This window comes from Cyprinus carpio, chromosome A11, assembly GCF_018340385.1.
Source record: "Cyprinus carpio isolate SPL01 chromosome A11, ASM1834038v1, whole genome shotgun sequence".
NCBI classification, from domain to species: domain Eukaryota; kingdom Metazoa; phylum Chordata; class Actinopteri; order Cypriniformes; family Cyprinidae; genus Cyprinus; species Cyprinus carpio.
In genome coordinates this window covers 21,320,078-21,344,127 of record NC_056582.1, presented here as the reverse complement: position 1 = coordinate 21,344,127, position 24,050 = coordinate 21,320,078, and the positions used below count along the sequence as shown (strand labels likewise).

Below are 24,050 nucleotides of genomic sequence, written 5' to 3'. Positions count from 1 at the left end.
AACTGTTTTCTGTTTTAATATATTTTAAAATATAACTTATTCCAGTGATGCAAGGCTCAGTTTTTCAGCATCATTACTCCAGTCTTCATGTGCCACATGATCCTTCAGAAATCATTCTAATATGCTGATTTGGTGCTCAAGAATCATTTCTTATTCTTATCAACGGTTGTGCTTTCTAATATTTATCTGGAAAGCATGATGATTTCCCCCCCCAGAATTCTTTAATGAACAAACTTAAAATAATATTATTTATTTGAAATAGAAACCTAAATGTCTTGACATTTGTAATGATCAATTTATTGCATCCTTGCTGAATAAGAGTACTAATTTCTTACAAGAAATCTTACTGATTGCTGGGACATTGTTATGCAGTTGCTAGGGTGTTCTGGGTGGTTGCTACGTGGTTTTCTACAGGCCCTCCAAGTCTGTAATTTGTAGATATGGCTCACGTCTCTCCAGATTCTTATCACCAGGCAAAAGCCGTAAGTCATAGCTTAGAAAAATAATGGCACACCTCTCCTCAACAACCTATCCACAAACAGTATGGGATGAGTTATGCACTCAAGTTTAATACTAATGAAATAAAGATTTTTTTTGTGATTATTTTAAACAGTCTGGTATGTTTCATAGCTGTCTAATCAAACAGGTGTAATCTTATTTAAATGTACTGTACTATATTTAATTCTTTAAAAGACTCTGGATGCTTCTCATAATTTTGCATATTCTGGACATAATCACTGTCTGTGTTCCGGATATAGAAAGCATTGCAGCCGTCATGAGATTATGTAAGAGATTGTCTTATGTAAATCTTATATCTTACAGAGAAGAGTTCATTTAATTTGTTGGACTGTGGATGGCTCTGTTTGTCTGGAATAAATGTACAAATCGCTGCATTTCAATTGTAAAGCTAATACATGAAAGGCTAAACCTCTGGGATTCTAATATTTAATGGAAAACCTCAAAATTTGAATCTCAAAGTCTCTAACTTTAACTTACATGCAAATGTAATTTATGTCTCTCTGTACTCTTCACTAAAAAGGACCATTATGATTACATTATTCTACTTTTAGCACACACTTCTTATCCTAAGTGCACTTCTACTATGTTTTTCTTAGAGACCGTTGCTCTTGGAGCAAGCTAGGGCACAGTGGTTATAGCTCATAAATCATCCCTTTTGAGCAACCAGCCCACATGAGTAACCACTAGTCCATGCCACCCCAATGTCCTGCAACGACTGTAGTAATATGACCTTTTAGATTAAGATTAAGATGACAACATTTACTGATGCATTTCTATTTGCATTTGGTAGTGTAACACTTTACTTTTAAATATTAATATTTAAATGTTTTACATTCTGTTTATTTCAAAAATTGCAAAAACTATTTGCAGTGTGCTAGTCTTTACTATTATAGGCAATCTCTATTGTCAGCACTTCTTGTGCTATTGCCTTCTTAAGATGAATGTTGTATTCCTTATTTATAAACTTGCTTTGGATGAATGTCTACTGAATGAATAAATGTAAATGTATTTTGCCTACATTTTCTCCTAACTGCAGTTATTCTTAGATCAGTGGCTGCTTAGACAGAAATGTAGACATTTGCCATCCAAACTCTGTTCCCTGCTTGGCCAAGTGCATTGATTTGTGATATTCACCTTTTATTGCTTGATTTTGCATTGCATGTGGTTGTAGAAAATGGAAAAACAAGGTAGGCTATAAACGGATCGAATCCATTTCATATAGACTTACAGTATAATGCCGTTCTTATAATAATACAAATGCATGTTGCTTGAACTTTTTTCAGTCAGTTGTTATAGACAACACTTACTGGTTCTGTAAAATGCATCCAATTCTTGTTATCAAAATTCTATATGCAAATCCTTCACAGCAATAGACTGACATGTTTTCTTGCAACAAGCAGCCTGGTAGAGGAAAAGGGTGAGTTTTTCTTGGATGTCGATATGAAACAGTGACAAGAAATACCATCTGTGGAGTTTTTTGTAATTAGGGTGCTGTTAATACTTGCAGTGAATATAAAACCTTTAATGTGCAATCTTGCTTCATAATCTGTGTAATCAATTCTAATATACCTGCCTAACTGAGATAAATCAAGCTTGCACACATTAAACATACAAACATTCATACTTATTTCTCTTGCTTTCTGTCCCCTTAATCTCAGAGAGATTGATTATGTGGCCTGTGTGTTTTTCCCATTGGGCATTGAGCTACACAGTTTTATGTAAAGTGCTACAAAGGCTAAGGCCGTACACCCACAGTCTCTTAAAATGAATCTTTTAAGAGCTGTGCACTTTTCTGCCCTCCTTTATGGAGTTTAAATGACTATAAACTGATCTGCTTACACACTGATCTCGCTCTTGTTTTCATTTTTTTATTCACCTCTATATTTTTATGCGCTGAGCTGTGTGTAATGGTTTGTGACTAGGGACCAGAACTTGGCATATTTTCAGGAGGAAAGATGCAATAGAAAACAAACTAATCTATATGCTAATCATTAACAGTGATCATTTGCATTTACATGAAGATATTTTATAGCGGAGAGAATTAATTTCAGTCTGAGAGATGTATACCATGTCCACTGAACATGAGTGGTGCGTCAAATTTCATTTGGCAAACTTTTGAAACTTAAATTGAAGCTGCTCTTTCAGATGCATGCAGCGATTTATTTAAAAAAGTGGTTTATGTAACACATTTGAAATCTATTGAATGCAAAGTTTATCCCAACAAGCAAAACAGTCAAGTCTGCACCTACTTGATGGCAACATTAGGAGACACTGTGAACTGAAAGCAAAAACCACAGACAGCAACACAGGTATGCAATTACCTAATTCAGGTCCTGTGGATTGACTGAATAATGTTAGCAAACATTTACTGTTGTTCACAGTAGTGTAGTTTGCAAGCAATCTTGAATATTATTTTACAAATCAACTGGCTTTGGACCCCATTAATCCATAATTGGACAGTGCATTGGTATGTTATGTAATATTAATTTAATATCTGTGCATTAAAATCAACCATGCTAAATGTTCTTTGGCAACCAGTTTGACCTTTTATTTTATTTTTTTAAATAGTGATATTAAAAATCAATAAAAAATGAAAGGTGTCTGTTTTGCATGGCAAAACCTTTCCTTTCTTCAGCCTCTCCCCATAATTTATCTTGACCCACTCTAGCAGTCAAGCAAAGCTCTGCACATACATTTTGTCTAAAATTTGTTAAAAACAAAGCTGTTTACTCAACACAAAGAGCTTCTTTCTATACTCAACAACTTGGTTTTGTAAATTTTAATGGCATGAAGTTAAAATATTTTTAGGACTTATTACTATTGCTCTTTGTAAAATCCTGAAACCTTTTTTTAAACTTCAGCATATTGCTCTGTAAAATCGTATAGATTTGAGGCATCTGAGTCATATCTAGCCATATCTAGTAAATGGTGGTGGTGGGTTTTTGTCTTTTGCCAGGAAGCAACCACCTAGAAAACACCCAGAAGGGACTAGCAACTGCATAGCAATATGCTTTCTGGCTCACTTCTGTAGTGAGTTTCACAATAAAAATGCAAATGTTTTCCTTTATAGTTGCTTTATCAATACAGTTGGGTTTAACTGGTTTATGAGATCATACTATCGCTGTCTATAATCTTTTTGCATATCACTCTCTGTGTTTATGAAGTCATCTGACTGTCCTAGATAGATGGTATTGTTATTGTATGTTGTATATTCCTAGTGTTTTTATTTTTTTATGTTATTTTATATAGCTATTATAGATTATGTACTGTACACTGAGTGTTTGCAACATGCATTTCTGAGCATTGTGCTACTGTAGAAATGAAAAGCTGAGATGCGATTCATATAAAAGTTTTGTGAGCTCTTGATCCAAATTCAAAAGTAAAATGACTTCTTAATAATTTATTGTTTATTGTCTTACAATCCTAAATTGTTGAATTAAATGCTTTGTCATTTTGAATGCACAGGAGCCTCCTGCTGTGGATGGAAATAGCCATCATTCTGAGCGTGTGTGTCTTACTGAACTTAACAGAGGCTAAATAATTGTGTGTGTTAAATACAGTGGCTTTGAAGAGAGTCAGCAAGACCTTTGAGAAAAGGTTGCAGCCTTTGCCAGGCCTCAATTATTCTTGCTTGCCCGGCTTGACCAAATCCCTTTTGAATTACAATAGTAGTGTGACAAAGTCTGAGCGAGTGAGAGAGAATGCCAGTGTGGGGAAGTAATGCAAGTAATCACATGTAATCTGACTATTGACACTTTCACCTTATCAACAGTTTTTTCCCCCTTGTATCTCAGTCATTTCATGATACTTATTTCATGTTTGCCTTTCATTTTCAGAAGAAAGAATGGCTGTGTTTGACATGCCAGACCCAGAGAGCAATGTCAGGGAGCTTAGGGGATATTTCTCCTCCTGTGCCATCATCCATTGGATCTCCCCGACTACCAGGCCCAGCCAATCAACAACAACAGCGAGGGCCCAGTCAACAAGCTGCGCTGAGACCTACTGGCCCTCAGCAGCAAAAGCCACCTGGTGCCCAAGTAAGTGGTCCTTTCTTTCCGGTAAAACAAGGGGTGCCACAATCCAAGGGCCCCTCTCAACAATTTCCTGCAACTAAGGCTGAGACAGAAAAACAAGATCAAAGCATTAACAAGAAACAGGCTATGTCCAAAACAGAAAAAGAGGGGGACATCAAAGCAACGTCTAAAAAGGGAACATCGGATAAAAAAGATGAGAAGAAAAGTAGTGGCATGCAGAAATCTAAACACGATGATGTGAGTGGCCCTCCGTGTCCTCATCACCACTGTCTTTGTCTTTCATAACAGATCACTTCAGCATTCTATGATGGGAATGTTATAATTTGAATAATTTAACCAATATCAATTGTACTCAAAACCAGTTTAATTAAGTTTAATTAACCGTCTCTAATCACTATTTCCAGTGCCTGATGGTTACAAGAGCACAGCAATGAGTCAACATCATTTGTAAACTCAAAAAATTATCTATTTAATTATCCATTACAAGGAACTGATGTCACAAATAGCCCCATGTAACCAATTAATGTGACATACACGTATTTCCAAAATGATCATATGTTAATTTATGCATGCCATTTTATTTATATCATTACCTAGTATGATTTATACTTTTACATGTACTAAAATTTTCATTAGAATTTAGATTCACTTTTGACCTCATCCCCTCCAGGTTTTGCATGCTTGTGTAATGTATGCCATTTGCATGTTTTGTATAGTGTGCTTAATAAACTTTGAATGTTTTATATTTGCTAATTTTGTAAATCTTTCAGTATAATTTAAATATACAAAAATGACCTATGACCTAATGCACTGTCCTTTTTATTTACAGGATTCCAACAAGTCTAGCACGCAGAGCCTGAGTGATACAGGCTACTCCTCAGATGGTATATCCAGCTCCCAGAGTGAGATTACTGGCTTGATCCAAGAGGACTCTATGAAGCTTAGTGAGAGAGGGATCTCTGAACAACGCAGCCCCCCAAGTCCATCTGAACTAACAAAACTGGAAAGTTCTATGCGACCTCTGTTGGAGTCACATACAGCCACTGACCAAGGACAGCATCGTGATGGAAGAGACACCACAGAACAGCAGAGACCTCAATCTCTGTCTATTACACAAGATCAGGAATATGAGTCTGATGAGGAAGCATCAGATGATCTCAGTTGTAAATTAAGACATGACTATGTGGAAGACAGTAGTGAAAGTGGCCTTTCTCCATTACCACCCCGGCAGAAGAAGTCACAGAAAGACCTGACCGATGAAGAGTTCATGAGGAGACAGATTCTGGAAATGAGTGCAGATGAGGAAGATACAGCAGATGTTGAGGGCCACATAAAGACAAAAAGAACCCATAAACACAGTGGAGATCTAGGAAAAGAGAGACGTCGCCTGACACAGCAATCTAGCAGTTTTGAAGAAGACACTAAAAGCACTGATAGCTATAAATCAGGTGAAGCGGATGACATGATGGCCTCACAAGGTGGTCTGAGACGATTCAAAACTATTGAACTGAATAATACAAATAGCTATAATCGTGACATGGAACTCAGCACAGATCATGACCTCAGGGAGCCTGAGCTTGAGATGGAAAGCCTTACTGGGTCACCTGAAGAAAGGTCAAGGGGAGAATACTCATCAACTCTCCCTGCAACCACACCGAGTTATACCTCTGGAACTTCTCCAACCTCTGTGTCATCAATGGAAGATGACAGTGATAGCAGTCCTAGCAGACGACAAAGGCTTGAGGAAGCAAAGCAGCAAAGAAAAGCAAGGCATCGATCCCATGGTCCATTACTGCCCACCATTGAGGACTCATCAGAAGAAGACGAATTGCGAGAAGAAGAAGAACTTCTGAGAGAGCAGGAGAAGATGAGAGACTTAGAGCAGCAAAGGATTCGTAGTACAGCCAGAAAAACTAAAAGGGACAAAGAGGAACTGAGGGCGCAAAGACGCAGAGAAAGATCGAAGACACCTCCTAGTAACCTTTCACCTATTGAAGATGCATCCCCAACAGAGGAGCTCAGACAAGCTGCTGAAATGGAAGAACTCCATAGATCGTCCTGCTCAGAATACTCTCCCTCGATGGATTCAGAAGCTGAAGGATTTGAGATGGGTTCAAAGCTGTACAAGTCTGGCAGTGAATATAATCTACCTACATTTATGTCTTTGTACTCTCCAACAGAGAAAACCTCTGCTGTCTCTCCCTCTGCAGCAGATAAATCATTAAAAAGTGCTGAAGAGGTTTATGAGGAAATGATGCGAAAAGCAGAGATGATGCAAAAGCAGCAGCAACGGGTACCAGGGAGACAAGGACAACAAAACCAGGAAAGAGTCCTTCAAACAGACAAGAAACACCATTTAGATTCTGGAACAACTTCTTTGAGTCCAGGTACAAGTCCTACCCAGATCTCAGCTCCAGTTTCATTCTCTGGAAATGATCCTTCAGGACGAGGAACACAAAGAGTGCATGCTACACAACAGAGTCAAGTTAGAATGAGCAACCAAACCCCTAAAGGAAGCCATGTTACTGGTTCCCCACAATCTCAAGTTAGGCAGCCTCCTTCCACACAGCCTCAAGGAAGACCTGGTGTTCAGGGGAAAGTACAGGGTCAAGTGCCTGATCCTGAAGCGTCCTCCTTAACATCAAAGGTGTTCTCATACTTTAAAGGTTCAAGTCCTTCCACATCCCCTTCCACTTCCCCCACACAAAGTCCAACACGTGCCCCTGCACCTTGTACAACTTCTACAGTGGCACATACTCAGACCTCTCAGGTCCCTCATAGAGCCGGGGCACCACGTCTTTCAAGACAGCAGTCCTCCCAAGATTCCCCTGTTATGGTGATTACATTGGGATCAGGAACTAGCAGTCAAACCAAACCAGTGACAGTGAATTCTTCCACCTCACCTTTATCCTCACCAACAAAAGACAGCCAACAGACAATTTATCAGACTCAACATGCAACATCAAAGTCACCCACTTCACCACAGAAATATCCAGCCCACCCATCACCTCAAAATAGCTTGCAAAGGACACAGATATCAGAACGAGTTAGTGTGGCTGTGAGCACTGCCACCTCTGCTGGTTTTCAAAGTAGTGGATCTCTTCCTGCAGGAAACATATCCTTGTGTAGAATCTCCACAGTACCTGGTACCTCAAGAGTTGTAGAGCAAGGCACAATTGCCCCAGGTAGTAATATAGTGGATCTTAGAGCACCAGTGAAGCCTGCTCCAATCATTATGACAGATCAGGGTATGGACCTAACATCTCTAGCTTCTGATACACGTCGATACTCATTCGATGCAGAAATACAACCAAATCGTTATACTTCTGTACAACCTCTTATAATGAACCTAAATGCACAGGCACAACCTCAGGTGTCAACAACTACACCAACAACTGTAAGTGTGACTGTGGCAGCATCCATGTTCATATCACAGCCAAAGCAACCAGTTGTGTATGGAGATCCTTTACAAAATAGAGTTGACTACGGTCAAGGAGTTGGATCTGCAGTCTGTCTGACCCAGACCAGGCCAATTATCACAGATCCATCCATTCCAAAAATTGATGCTTGTCTGGAAAATTTAGGCATTCAACAGCAGCAACTTCAGAAGCAGCAACAGAAGCTTCAGCAGCAACAAGTGCTCCTTGAGCAACAGCTCCAGCAGCATCAACAAAATGCATCTTTTGCCCGGTACAACTTAGCTAATCAAGTGCAGCCAATATTATTAAAGAAGGACTTGGTGGTAAGTCAGAACACGGGTGGAGGCACCCAAACAGCAGTTAGTTCTATCCCCAAAATATCTCCACTACCTCCACCACCATTATCATGCTCTGCGTCTACAACCCCTACACTTGGTCATGACATATATGGTGGGGTGGCTTTGGAACTAAAGATGAAGCCTGCTGTAATGAATCTCTCCACAGGAAAGTCCCAGGTAATGATGGTGCAGTTGGATGAGAATAGCACTCAGGGAGGTACAGTGACCCAGCTTATTAAAAGAGAGGAGCCGCCTCCACCAGCAGAAGTTCTAGATCTCACCGGACAGATTAAACCAGAGAATCAGTTAGCTTGTTGTGATGTTGTCTACAATTTGCCATTTGCAGGTAGTTGCTCAGGCCCTTTTGCTCAAAGAGGTAAAACAGAACAGTCAGATCCTTCTGTAGAGCCATCCCAAGTTCCTGGGCAGCAAAGCCAAACTGGAAAAGATGGCTACCAAACAGTAAATATACAAGCATCTGCAGACGAACGCAAATCTTTTACCTTGCCTCCTCCAGGACGACTTCCACCATCAATGTCAGACAACAATTTAGCAAGTTCAAGTCTCCAGTATTATCAAAGAACTGACCCTGGGGACCTAGCAGTAGATTTAAGCACCATGAAACAGGCCTATGAAGCAGGATATCTTGGAATGGGTGCCCAATATGGATCTTACACAGATCTTCGCCATCAAGGAAGTGATTCGGCTCCACCATTACCTTTGCGAAGATATGGCTCAATGTCCAATATAAATGCAGAATATAGCTATCTCTCACGCGACCTTGGTGGTTTTCAAGAATCCAATCTTGCACAGTATAGTGCCACTACAGCTAGAGAGATTAGCAGAATGTGTGCTGCTCTTAACTCCATGGAACAGTTTGGTAGCCGTTACACCAGTAATCCTGAGCTTCTGCAGTATGGTGCTGGGAGAGCAGGCCCCACAGGAAGACTTAACCTTCAACAAGGCCTAGCATCTATTAGAGGCAATCTGTTGTATGGTCCTGATGGCAGACCAACAGTACATGGTCAAACACTCACAAATTTAATCAATGCTAGACAAGCTAGCCTAAGGTCTTTGTATCCATCTGCTGTAAGGACAGCTGATGGCATGATATATTCTACTATCAACACTCCAATAGCCTCCACCCTGCCAATCACCACCCAGCCTGCCCCTGTTCTCAATCCTATGTTAAGTGGAGTATATGGATCTTACCCTTCAGCCAATGTAACTGCTGTACCTCTGGCTAGCCTCACCAGGTTGCCTCAAGTCACCCCAAGAATGCCTCTTAATGCCCAAGGACCTTACATATATCCATCTCCAAATCGATTTTCAGTAACACTACCAGATACTTCATCGGGAAGTGTGCCACCTTCTAGTACCTCCCAGGAATCTCCAGTTTATCTGGGAAAGCCTACAGCACCTTGCAATATGTCAACAGCTGCATCACCTAAAACTGGTCAACCTGTTTCAAATTTGGGTATGCAAAACGTACAGTCAGCACATACTAGTACAGTGCCAGTTCAATCAGTTGGAAATGAACAGGTTCCCTTGGCTCATATTTCAGTAGAAGGTACTAAAACACAACTCCCAATACAGCCCCAAACTCAACCACAGTCATTGGTCAAAGGTCAGGAACAAAGCCAAACTCAAAGCCAGCCACAGACACAATCTCAAATATTAACAGTGCCTCAAAAACAAACCCAGGCAATTACCAGAGTTTTTCCAGATGCATCTGCCAGTACCACTATAACCACATCTGCTAATATTGAAAAGGAAAAAGAAGAGGAACGATTGCGACTACAACAGGAGCAGCTCTTGCAGCTAGAGCGAGAACGCGTTGAGTTGGAGAAATTGCGTCAGCTACGTCTACAAGAGGAGCTGGAAAGGGACCGCATGGAGCTCCAGAGGCACAGAGAGAAAGAACATCTGCTCATGCAGAGGGAGATTCAAGAGCTACAGACCATCAAGCAGCAGGTTCTTCAGCAGCAACAGGCTGAGAGGGAAACCCAGCTTGTGATGCATAGAGAGCAGCTGGCACAGCAAAGGATGCAGCTAGACCACATTCAGTCACTGCAACAGCAACTCCAGCAGCAGCTTGAAGAACAAAAAAGGCAGAAAACCGCGGCCATAGAAGCAGCAGCGGCAGCAGCTGCAGCAGAGGCAGCGGCTGCTTCAGCAGCTGCTGCAGCAGCAGCTACAACAGCTCAAGGTGCCATTCAAGGTGTAATGGTTGGTGGAACTACACCTCAAACCATCTCAATTATCTATGATCAGAGTGGTAGAATTATTCCACAAGATGGCCAGAGTGTGCAGATCTTGCCACGTGCCGATGGGCAGGTGGTCCAGGCAGTGGTGTCCACTAGGCCTTTGCCCAGCTCTTCTTCAGAGATGTCCCTTAAAAATAATGAAGATCATGGAGATGGTTGGATTATGAAGAAACAAAACTCTATGCCCCGTTTGAGGAATGGATCAGAGGATGAGTCAGTCAAGAGAATTGCAGATTGCAGTGTCCAAACAGATGATGAAGACACAGAGGATAAACTCATGTCTCGTCGCCGTAGAACTAGACGTATAGCTGACTGCAGTGTTCAGACAGATGAAGAAGACCAGGGTGAGTGGGAAAGTCAGCCAATACGCCGCAGACGTTCAAGATATTCCAAGCACTCTGAACCAACTGCAGAGAGTAAGAGTGATGCATCTAAATCTAGCATTGCCATTCAGACCACCAATGACTCCTCATGTCAGACTGACTCAGACCAGTTGGGTAGAATCTCTCCAGCCATTCACATTACCATGGCTGAAACCTCAAAGGTTGAACTCCTTCACTACATATCTGCTCCAGAAAGGACCCATAAGGGAGAGAGTTTAGCCTGTCAAACTGATCCAGAGGCACAATCCCAAGGAGTGGTTGCTCCTCAGCTCAGTGTTCCCACTACTGTAAGCCCCTATTCCACTAGTCTGCAATTAGTTGGTGCCATGCAAACCAAGTTTGAAAGGAGAAAGCCAGACCCATTAGATATTGGATACCAGCAAGCTCAGCAGCAAAATGAATCTCCTTCCCGTCAACCTCCCAAATCTCCACAAGTGCTGTACTCTCCAGTGTCTCCGTTGTCCCCTCATCGTTTGTTGGAGACTACCTTTGCTTCCAGTGAGAAACTTAACAAGGCACATGTGACACCCCAACAAAAAGCCTTCACTGCAGAGTCACCACAAAGGCATCAAACTATTCCGAGGCCTATAAAGAGTGTTCAGCGGTCCATGTCAGATCCTAAGCCTCTCAGTCCAACATCAGAGGACCCAGCCAAGGCCAAATTCTCCTTATACCAAAGTCAAACCAGCTCAGCGAGTCAGGTATGGAACCATTTCATTTTTACTTGCAAAAATGTATTTATTATACAGTTTTCTGTTGTTTACTACAAAAGTACAGCTTGTAAATATTAATTTCAGACAATTAATTCAATTCTCATTCTTAATATTTATACACAGGGATTTATAATAGTATAGACTTTAATACTTCTGGTAAAAATTTGTTCTGTTTTAGTAAGGTCTAGGTTGGACGACACCAAACCTATCTGTTCACATGATAAGAAATTTATATAAATCAAATATTATAAAATAAAAATAGTTATTTAGTTATATTTATTTAGTTATTATAGTATATTATATTATAGTATAGTTATGTATTTTTCATTTGCCATTTATTCCCTGCTCTCTTTACCTTATATTTAAACACAAACATACACACACACACACAGAGAGAGAAAAACTGCTATGTCTGGCAAAGTCTCAGAAATGCTAGAGGGTGGCACAAAGTGTAGGCATACTGGGTCAGCCCTGCTGTCTTCCGGCTTGTCAGCAGCTGGTCAGAGAGGTCTGAGTCTTACATTCTCAGTTTGATTCCTGTCTATGCTATTCCTATGGAATGCTCAGGCTTGTGCATTTATAGAACTGCACACCTGCTAAAAGGAAGCTATTTCCTCTGTCACTTCATCCAATGTACATTTTAACTGAATTTCCTTAATGGATTCACCACTCTACATTACTGAAGGTATGCAGATGTTGTTTGTTTCTTATATTACGTTTTAATATTTATTTCTTGTTAACAGAAAACTAATCTTGTATTAACAATAAAATATTAGGTACACCAAAATTAAGTTAAAGAGGATTGTAGTTTTATCCATTTTATATATATTGCCTAATTGATGCTGAAACCACTAGTTATTTAAAGGATATAGTGTCATGAATATATTTATAATTGGCTGACTTATAATTAATGTTTAGTCTTTGTGTGTGCTTGCAATATGTTTGGTTTGTTTTCCAAATCTCAAGTGCATTGTATGCCCCAAAATTCCGCTGAGGGATATTTGAAAAATAAAAGAGTTAAATACTGTAATACAGAGTTGATACACTGTGATACAACTGTGTCTGTATTCAGTATTCATTATTCAATTTAACCGTTTTACCTAATTTGTCATGCAAACTGTTATTCCATTTTCTTTTTAAAGTATTAAGGAAAATGGTAGTAACATTTTCTCTGCTGTCATTTTAATCAATCTCTAAAATCTCTGCTCTCAGATGTCTGCCTTGCAGCAGCAGAACGCAATGATGAGAAAGGTGAAAAGAACTCTCCCCAGTCCCCCTCCAGATGAGACACCTGTACCGATTGTAACACCAGCAATTCCCCATATATACAGTTCTTCCGGAGCATCCCAGAGGGTTTTGCCACGTCCTGGACAGGGTGCAACGAAGGCAGGCTTGCTGAGTGAACTGAAAGCTGTAGAGAAAGAATCCACCAAATTACGTAAACAACAGGCGGAGTTAGAGGAAGAGGAGAAGGAGATTGATGCTAAGTTGCGATGCTTGGAACTAGGCATCACTCATCGAAAGGAAACGAGGGTTAAAGAGAGAGAGAGGCGAGAGTTGGCATACTTGCGATACATGGGGGATGCACGTGACTACATGTCAGACAGTGAGCTGAATAATTTGCGACTAGCTGGGGTAGCACCAGGCACCTATGAAGAAAATGGAATGTTGTCACGTCCAAGTACAGCACCTCTTAACCAGTTTACTTCTGATTTGAATGCATCTCAGTATCCTCCTACCTCATCATATGTTCCATATCAATATCCACAGGCCCATCCCCATCCCACACCCACACAACCACCCACTGTAGCCTATCAGCAGATTGGGTTTCAGACAACACCATACCCAACCTCCTCACAGCCCCAGCCTGGAACCTTCCAACCTCATCCTCCTCAACCTTCAACCTATCAGACCCCGGGGCCATACCAGACTCATAGCTACGGTCAACCTACTTATGAGTCTGATCTTGGTTTGCAGCAGCCCAGTCACCAGGGATTCCAACAACCCACTGCACCTTTACCAGGGCAGACCCTACCTTATCCTGCACAGAGCATGTCCTTCCAACCCCAAGCAGACATGCTTTCTGCCCATCAAAGGCCAAGGCAAACCTCGCTTGCTGATCTCGAACAAAAGCTACCAACAAACTATGAAGTTATCAGTAATCCTTCCGTTCCAATAGCAACTTCAGCTCAAGAAACTGGATTCAGTGGTGTCTATTCCTCGCCACTGAACAATGCTTATGGTCAGTATCGCCCCTCTGACCAACCTCTGACCGAACGTATACCAAGTCCATCATCAGGATATGTAACGGATAGTGTCTATGCCACAAATCTAGAACAAAATATTCCAAGAAATTATGTCATGATTGATGATATCAGTGAACTTACAAAAGAAAATATGGGGTCCTCTGACATGTCACGGGTAGGTTATGTAAGTGAGAATGGCCCACGTGGACCAACTTATGGCGATGGCTCTGAGAATTTATATGGAAGAGGTTCAAATACCTATCAAAGTGCAGTAGACAGCCATGTACATTCAAGTACCACTGTAACTGGTGGTACAGGTTATTATTATGATGACTATAAACATTCTTCCCGTAGTAGTGGGGGAATGGGCAGCCAGAAACACTCGTCCAAAAATTTGGCACCTGCAGTTTCATCAAAACGTAGCAAACATAGGAAGCAAGGCATGGAACACAAGATCTCCAAGTTCTCTCCAATTGAAGAAGCTCGAGATGTAGAGTCTGATCTAGCCTCGTACACCATGACAACATCAACGGGTGGCAGTTGCACCATGGTGTCCAGGACTGGTGTGAAAAAGAGCTATGATCAACAGAAGTACTACGGATCAAGAGAGGCATTGGAAGAGGATGACCGTCTTTATGGATCTGGACGATCAAGGTCCACAGGTTATGGCATGGATAAAATTTCCTCCAGAGATTCAAGTGGCTACCGAAGTAAGTCTTATGAGAGGGATGCCATGGAACGATCACAGAGGGGCACCCATAGCCGTAGTGCCCGTCCTTCTATGCGTACGCAGAACTCGGAGGAAGAGAGCCCTCTGAGTCCTGTTGGAAAGCCCATGGGAATTGGTCGTGGCTCTGTGCCAGATCCCCATGATGTACGAAATCAGTATGGCTCCAGTCATTCCTTACCAGATGTACAGGACCACCATATAAAGGATATGCCTAAGAGTCATGTATTTAAGCCAGATGACCCTTACCTTGCTGATGACATGCACTGTGCTGTTTCAGACAGTGAAGGTAACTGGTGCTGAATTTAAAAACTGCCTGTTAAAATGCATCCAACAATTAAAAGCTTGCATGCCAATGATCTTGCCTTGAAGGCAGAGAGAATGAAAGTTTGGACTACTGTTGTATATGAATGCTGTCATCAGTGCATGAAACCATGTATGCCTTTTTGCATGAACTGCATGGTGTTACCTGTTTTAGAGTGTGATTCAAATGTTGGTACATTCTGTCTTTTGGTTATTCTTGTTGATCGCTGTTTTTGTTGGCTTCCTTTTCTTTTTTCTTTGGGATTTGAGCATTGCATGGCTTCAGTGTGTTCATATCCTGTTCTTTGCCATTGACACTTCCTACTGCACAATGTATTGACTTTCTCCCTTCATTTCCCAAAAAGCCTATCATCTGGGTCAGGAGGAAACAGACTGGTTTGAAAAACCACGTGAACCTCGGTCAGATCGCTCTAGACACCATGGGAGTGGAAGTCACTCATCCTCTAGCAGGAGGAGCAATGTAAAGCACACTTACCATGATTATGATGAGCCTCCTGAAGAAGACCTGTGGCCTCAAGACGAGTACGGACATCAACGACATTCCTCTTCCACCTCATCTCGGGAACACCGTCAGCATGGCAGTAGTTCAGGAAGACACTCTTCTTCCCGTCATTCATCAGATGATCCCAGGTCCTCTCGTTCTTCACGATCACATCCAAAAGATCCTTCCACCCGATCAGACGTCCGTGCCACCTCATCCTCCACACAGAAAAGATCCTCCGATCCACGATCTGCCAGTCACCGAGACTCAGGAGACTACTCCCGTGATCCATCAAGCCACCACCATGCCTCAAGTGGACAACGGGGGCAGAGGCAACCAAGCTCATCAAGAAGGCAGGAGCCCTCTTCGTTCCAGGCCACAGCAGGGTCTTGGAGCAGCAGCCACAATCACAACAAGGACAGCAGCGATCTACAGCAGGCCAGCAAGTGTCTGCCAAGCAGACAGGGTCTCAGCCACCTGAGACAGGGCAGCAAGGACAACAACAATTGGGACAAACAACCCGTACACAGCAGCAGCCACCACAGCAACTTGGGCAACAGCCATTGACAACAATGGGAGCAACTCAGCCCACAACCACTGCTGCTAGCATGGGAACAGGTACAACTCAGCAGCAATCTAAGACAGGTCAGGCTCCAGCACTGACAAGACAACAGCCAGGAGGACCACCCAATGCCCAGCCAGCTGCTGCTATGGTCAGTTTTCATAAATCACTTGGTGCCTTACCATTTATGCTATTTTTAATCTGCTCCTTCAGGTATAGTTAACATTTAATCCTTTCACATTTGGTTATAAGAGCCATGTATGTGATTGCCTTTCAAATACATGATTGACAAATACATTACTTTTAACGTTGCCCATTCATGCCCTTTGATTGACTATACAGGCAAAACCTGACACAGCTGCGCCTGCTCCTGCACCAACTCCTGCAGTTGCTATTGGATCAAAAGCTGCACCACAGGCTGCAAAAATACCCCAGATTCCTGCCACAGGAATTGGTAAGTGGAAAAAACTAATTCAGAGTAATTAGTATACTTTTGTTCTTTGCAAAATAGGGAACATTCAATACTTGTGTATGATCTAAGCACAAGATAATTTTTGCCTTTCAGGTTCAAAGGCAGCACCCCGGCCAGGGGGTATAGGCAGCGCTGCACAGCAGCCTGCTGAAGGGGAAAATGTTCTTACAAAGATCCTGCAGGGAGGAGCAGCAGAACAAGCTGGAAAAATAGGAGATGGTATGGATCTGTGAAAAATAACAATCAAAAACAGAGACAGATGTTATGGAGAATATGTGGAATGTCTTGACTGAGCATAGTAATTAGTTGCCATTTAGCAGATGCCTTTCTTCCACAACAGCTTGCACTACAGTTATTTTAGGGATAGCACCCAAGGGTAGCTTGGGTTTAAGTGCCAAATTTCTAAAGGCCTAAGCAGGGCTGTGATCTCAGCAATTCTCTGATTCCTGAGTTACTCTTACTAAGGATTTAATCTATAGCCTTTGATTTTGCAGCCCAGATCTTTTAGGATATGCCACCAGTGACCTTAATTCTGGTTTTGCTTTGCTTATCTTTCACACAGCTGTATCTGCTCTCGGGAAGAAGTTTACTTCATTTTGGTGATCAGCTGATAAGAAGGTGAGAAAACACTTTATGCATTGACCTTCTGAAAAGACCAGCATGAATTTGTTCCAGTGTGGTTTATGATAACTAGTGCTGGATTGGTTGCCATGTTGACCAACAAAAATGTAACTTGTAAAGCTGATTCTTGCCGGTTAAGTTTAAAAGCTAGCTGTGGAAAGCAGCATCCAAAACACAACATATGTTGGTGTACAGGCTCCAGACATACTTGACTGATAGAAAAGGATTGACTCATTTCTTGCAATAGCTTTTAAATGATTAATGTTTGTAACTTTTTACTATTACCTGTATAAACTTTATTTTCTGTTCCTCAGGCATTTCTAGTTGGGGTGACTTGGGGTTAGAACTGGAAAAAACTTTGAATCTGTTTCTGCCATTTAACATCTCTAGCTGAGGGCGGGGTACACCTGAGTGAACTGGTGAGTATTTTATTCTAACTCACTTTATTTTAGATTTCAAAACAAGTTTAACAATTCTAACCCAAGCTATTTTAATCCCAAATGGTGACAAATTACCATTTTAACTTTGTTGTCAGTGTACAGTTTCATTGCATTGTGGAAGATAAACCAACTGATGCTTTTACAAATGTGCAATTTGCGAATACATTGACTACAGATGGAAAAAAGAGGCTTTGACTAGCTATTTAAAGGTGAACGACAAAGTATTTGTTCTCAGAGTGATTTTGATTCTTGATGGAGTGACAACTGCATTTAAATACAGGTGTGAATCCCCTAAATTATTGTTTTGTGTTTGTATGGAATAGAACTCACTCACTCTATTGACACCATGGTAACCATAGCAAGGTTCTGGTGTTTTGCATGTTTGGTTTCTGGTATTTTTTACCAAAGTACTGTAATATTACATATTTTCCTGATGTGCTTTGCAGAGCAGCCTCTAGAAGGGTTGCCATATCCACTTATTATAAGCAATGCTTATAAAGAGCCTTTGGGCTTGTTGTTTAGGCTTGGCGTGTTCCAGTTATGGAGTCAATAAAGTAGGCGGGTGCATGTGGCAATATATTGTTTTGTGGTTTATTTCCAAGATAAAGTGTTTGGATTTAAGTTTATTATGGGCTTGTTCTTAGTTGTTGTTTTTCTAGCAAGATCTGGCAACTGTAATAAGTCAAGACATACCTTGTTTCCTGTGATCTACTGCATACAAAAGAGAGAGACAACTCTTATACACATTTAAATACGTCAGTTGTTCAGTTTGATTCCACACTGCGTAGAATTTTTGTAAATGCGGTTATCAATACCTGAATTTTCGGGAATTAATTTGGTTGTAGAATGCGTTTGTCACTCCCTTAAATTATCTCTGTGTGTACAGAACAGTATTAAGCACTTAAATGTAAATTGTCAACCAAATTTAGCTGCAGTGTGTTCTACAGGACTATTGTGCCACTTGCTCAATACTAATGTCAAAGGTTAGAACCCAGATTAGATGACCCTGATCTGAAGTCATTCTGATCTAACTTTTCACTCTTCAGCATGGGTGAATTGGGTCAGTCAAAGTGAGCTATAATTAGCAGGCAGATCAGTGGGCTTGGATTAGCATTAGCATTCGGGCAAAGCTTAGTCATCTTTGTGCCGAAAATATTCACATTAATCAAGACTCAAAATTGCACAAAATCATACAACAGAATTGCAAGAATTGTACCAGAAATGAAACCTAAACAGTAACGATAAAGTAAAGAAAAAATCTGTAAAGTGATTAGCATTGTATTTAGCAACTGTACAGCAGTAAAACATGGTTGTGTAGAAAATTCTAAGAAAATCTAATTTCTTGTTGTACCTCTTATTCTCTGCTGAACATAGCCAATGAGACCATTAACTTATTTAATTAAATTTCTGTAGTCACTATATTTCTCCCATTCATTAATCTACCTGTGGTCTGTTTCCTCCTCCTTGTAATGTCACTGGTATTGTATCATGGTGACTGTTGTGGTCTTTTACTGTCAGTGGGTGTGCTGCATGTGTAGATCCAGAGAAAGGATCTGGGATAAAATAGGTTTAGGGGCTCCTTAAATCACGGCTAATCCGATTCAACTCTCAGCTTACTATCCAATCCAAATCCTACTCCATACATCAGTGTGGTTTACTCATGCAGTCACAGTGAAAGCTGTGGGTGTGTCATTCCAGTCACAATACCTACATAAACTCCTCATGCATCTCTAAAACTTCTAGATTTGTTTCTGCCAGTGACAGCTCGCATTTTGAGTAGTGCATGTGAATTAAGTAGTCTTGCTGAATATCATGCCAATTGTTAGTCTGGCACTTTCTTTGCTGTAATTTATGCAATTTGTACAAATTTATAATGAAAATGTAATATTTGTTCACAAACCTTTTCATGAAGGCCACATACTTTGAATATGCCTGATTCTGGTACTTAAAGGGATACTCCACCCCAAGATCCAAATTTTGTCATTAATCACTTACCCCCATTTTGTTACAAAACAAAAATAACGACTTTATTCAACAATTCGTCTCCTCTGTGTCTCTCTGCATCACCGTAGCACCATTTTGGAAAATATGAGCTGAACGCAGGCAGCATACGCTCTTCTGTGTAAGCCGTACCACATGGATGTGCTGTTTTCTTTCATATCAAAGCGTAAATACATGTAGAAAACGTATCCTTGTATGTCGCAGCTGACACAGAAGAGCGTAAGCTGCCTGGGTACTGCTCAGATTCTCTAAAATGGTGCTACAGTGATGCAGATACACCGAGGAGACAAATTGTTGAATAAAGTGCATTCCAGTATCAAAAGTCGTTATTTTTGTTTTAAAAAGTATTCTCGTTGCTTCATAATGTTACGGTTGAACCACTAATGGCAGATGGACTATTCTGACAATGTCTTTCATACTTTTCTGGACCTTGACAGTGTAAGTTACTTGGCAGTCTATGGGACAGTCACAAGCTTCCCAGTTTTCATCCAAAATATCTTAAATTGTGTTCCGAAGATGAACAAAGCTTTTATGGGTTTGGAATGTCATGGGCGTAAGTGATTAATGACAAAATTTTCATTTTGGGGTGGTGTATCCCTTTAAGACTTTTTCTGGTGTTGCTGGTGTGATAAATTCGGCCTCTTCTGCTCTCTAGTGGCTAAGAAGAGTTGTGCATTGTATATCTTTCAACAATGGAAGTAAACTGGGCCAGTATTTTGAAGGTTTAAAACTGAACATTACTCTAACACCACATATTTGACCAACTCTGCACACTTATTATGCTGTGAAAATAACAAATATCATAATATTTTTTTTCTTTCATCTCTTCTCCAGACGTATCATCCAACCTTGAACTTTCAATGAAAACATTAAGACAGAATTTACAGGCACGGTCTATCCAATGATGTCTACATAACCAACCAAAAATGGAGGCTAAATCTTTTTTTCAAAGTGTTTCCATAATTTTGCTGTTGAAGCAGTTACAACTCCCAAAATGCCAAACTGCCTGTTCTGTTTGAGGTTTTTCTAGACAGTTATGTCTTCCCTTATAAGACATAATCTGTGCTCAGGTGAACCCCCCCCACCCCCCTCTGAAAACAGCATGAAGATGTAAGGCAGCTGCAGTTCTTAGCTTTTTGCAGTCTGATTGAAGACTTCTATGCCCAGACTCGAAGAGATCGTAGCACTGAAGGAGAACGGCTACCTTACAAAGGCTTCAAACAAACTCTGTTTAAAAAAATGCTCGATTTCTAAGATCTTGACATTCCAATATGGCGATGATTGACCCTCTCTATGAATGTTTTTGTTTCTTCCTTAACTTTTTTGTCACGTGTGTAATGAATGCAAATGTGTAAACCGTGGACATGGAATGCACGCACAATAATATATATGTATACATATATGAGATATATATGAATCCATATCTAGACATCTTTTCAGAGTCTCAAAGGGTGAAGCCATGTGCACCTTGTGTAAAATGCTGGCTATTTAACGTAAAACTATCAGTCAAGTGCAGAGGACAGTAATGTCAGAATGTTAGCATAGTCTTGTCCGTTTTTTATCAACCATTAAGCCATCGCTACCCTATCCAGAATTCTGTACTTTTTTTTTTTTTTTTTTTTTGCATTAGCTAATCAGTTTTGTCTAATTTTCTTTTAAATTAAGAGCCTTACTAATATTTTTTACTTGTATACCTCACATATTTTTTTAAAAGTTCCATATCATCCTTACTTGATTTATTTTGCACAACTGTATACTGCTGAACATGTACATATCTCTCGTTAACACTCTGCTTATGTAAGATATTGATTTGTGTATTTATGGATTTATATTTCTGGTATTTACTTGTTTACTGTTTGCTATTATTATTATTTATACCTTTACATATTTTTTCTTGTCATTGTCGATAATCTAAACTGTTTATATATATATATATGGTTGTTTTTTCTTCCTGAAGCAATAGCATGCTAATCCGTACAGAGCACAAATTCTTTTGCTTAAAGTGATCAGCAATCATTCAAGTTCCTCATCACAAATCTGATTGTCGTACATAGACAGGTAAAATAAGTTTCTACAAACCCCAACAAACTACACCTTCACCCTCTCGCGCATCCAGATGTTCCCAAAAACACATTTACCGGCACATAGATCCACCTAGGAAAAGGTTTTGAACCAATTTCAAAAGTTCTATGCAATAATCCATATAAACCCATTCCCACTGCGACATCCCTCATTGCGTTACAATGGGTTCAAATACGACTAAGGACATGTTTGTATTTACCTTGTATGTATGAAAATATCTTTTTATTTTAGTGGCATGTTTATGAAAGCTCTCGTCTTCTTATGCACTCGTTATTTCATCTCTTCCAACAGGAAATGTTGTTTTACATCCGTGTTTGGTTGCGAATGCTATCGTGTCCACACTGAAATCACATCAACTTCACAAACAGGTCTTTGTGCCATGTATACCTGCAATGTTTGAGAAAACCGACAGATGGAAAATAAAGAGTATTATCATAATAGAAAATGACGAGATCTTAAAGACACATGAACATGTAAATTTGATGTCAAAGTCACAGTCAAAACTATGCTTTGGAGAAGATTCAAGAAAGCAAACTTGTCATGAATGAGATCACTGTACAGTATGTAGCATGAATTCATCTCCATGCCATTCATATGAAAATCAGGGCATGCACGTTGAAAGCACAAACTGTCCATCACCATTTGAGTTCGGTAGGACGTCACTCGTTTGAATGCATCACGAGGTGCGTTGATTAGGCGAATGAGGCGAATCTTTTCCTTTTTGATACTGGAATGCTGTTTAAGCAAACACGACTCTACTGAAGAATAATAACTCTTCTACATCACATGGGGATATACAATAACAAGTGCATGAGCCAAAGTTGCCACCACAAAAGCCGGCCACAGTGATAGATAGAAACATGCAAACACAGACACATCCACACAAGCAGGCATGTGCACTCACACACACACACACACACACACACACACACACACACAGTTATACACATACACAGACTATGTGTCGCTGTAAATACTGACTTTGGTTATTTTGTACAGTGTTTAAATATCATGAGTAAAATGATGGCCGTCTTGTGCAACTTCACGCCGGCCTTGCTGCCAACCTTTTGTGCTTTTGTGTATAAAAGAATAATGATGATTGTTGTTATTATTATGAAAAAATATATATATATCATAGTATATGTTGCTGGATCTCAATGACGGTTGACTACAGTGGAAAAAAAAAAGAAAAACTTACAATGTGAAAACATTTGGTCTGTGTAGGGATTATATACCTATTGTGTTTATTAAATCTAAATACAATAAAAAATATGTAAGTGGCTTCCATCATGACCGTGCCAGAAAAGAGGGCTCAGAGTGAATTAGCAGATGTATCATACATTTAATCAGGAATTGGAGAAAACAACACGAAAAAAAAAAAGACGAAAATTCAGAAAAATGCTCTCACGAATAAAAATTCACTCACTGTTGTAAGTGCAATGGGCTAAATGTGAGTCCAGTATTCATTGTGAAATATTGTGTTCTTTTCAATGTATTCCTGTTAAAAAGATCAATTTTGGTGCATCATGTCATGTAATGTGATTATGAAAATAATGAACCTGCAATTTGTTTCCAGAATGGAGAAGAATAAAGACAAAAAAATAAAATTTACATTGTCTCTTTTATTGGTACATTTCATTTCTTTCATTAGAGAGAAAAGGTATATCAACCTTTTTCTTATCCTAAGCAATTTTGTTTTTAGTGTCATTTGCAAGCATCACTAATACTATTGCTCGTACTTATTTTTTATTGGCCCCCCCCCCCCCCCCCAAAAAAAAAAAATGCTGAAAATTTACTGACCCTCAGTTCTAAGCATAGATTTTGATGTGAGCGGATGACAGGGGATGGACTTTTTCATTGGAGGAAGCATTATCATGGATTATGGATTCGTATTTTGTCCAGAAGCAAAGGTTTAAAGTTAAAATGCCTTAATGGTGGATTTGCATCTTTTCGCATCACAAGATGTTAATTGATGGACTGGAGTTGTGTGGATTACTTGTGAATTACTGTGATGTTTTTTTATCAGCTATTTGGGCTCTCATTCTGACGGCACCCATTCACTGCAGTGTTTTTTATTAGTGAACAGGTGATGTAATGCTAAATTTCTCCAAATCCTTTCCCATGAAGAAACAAACTCATCTACATCTTGGATAGACAGAGGGTAAATTTTCAGGAAATTTTCATTTTATTTTTGGGTGAACTGTCCCTTTAAGAGTTTGTTTAAATGCCTACCTGAAGTATCACACTGGTTGTGTAATTCTTCTCAGGCCATTTGTGCTACAGATATGAATTACACATTGCAACTTATTCTGGCACGATCACTTCTGGCACACATAAAAAGCAATTGATCAGTTTCTTGTTCAAAGTTTTTTTTTTTTTTTTTTTTTTTTTTTTTTTTTGCCGTATATGGGTTATCTTAAG

At 40.0% G+C, this 24,050-nt stretch overlaps 1 protein-coding gene across 1 annotated transcript in view; it reads left to right on the top strand.

Moving 5' to 3' along the window:
• The window catches only part of LOC109057870 (protein bassoon-like), a 78,459-nt gene extending 55,219 nt beyond the window's left edge, over positions 1 to 23,240 (top strand). The window contains 10 exon segments of the mRNA XM_042766757.1: positions 4,356 to 4,790; positions 5,383 to 11,661; positions 12,886 to 14,935; positions 15,315 to 15,820; positions 15,823 to 16,164; positions 16,356 to 16,467; positions 16,579 to 16,704; positions 17,048 to 17,103; positions 17,421 to 17,525; positions 20,382 to 23,240. Of these exon segments, the coding sequence (XP_042622691.1) occupies positions 4,356 to 4,790; positions 5,383 to 11,661; positions 12,886 to 14,935; positions 15,315 to 15,820; positions 15,823 to 16,164; positions 16,356 to 16,467; positions 16,579 to 16,704; positions 17,048 to 17,088 (9,891 nt within the window). The 3' untranslated portion in view covers positions 17,089 to 17,103; positions 17,421 to 17,525; positions 20,382 to 23,240.
• Positions 23,241 to 24,050: the final 810 nt, after the last annotated feature.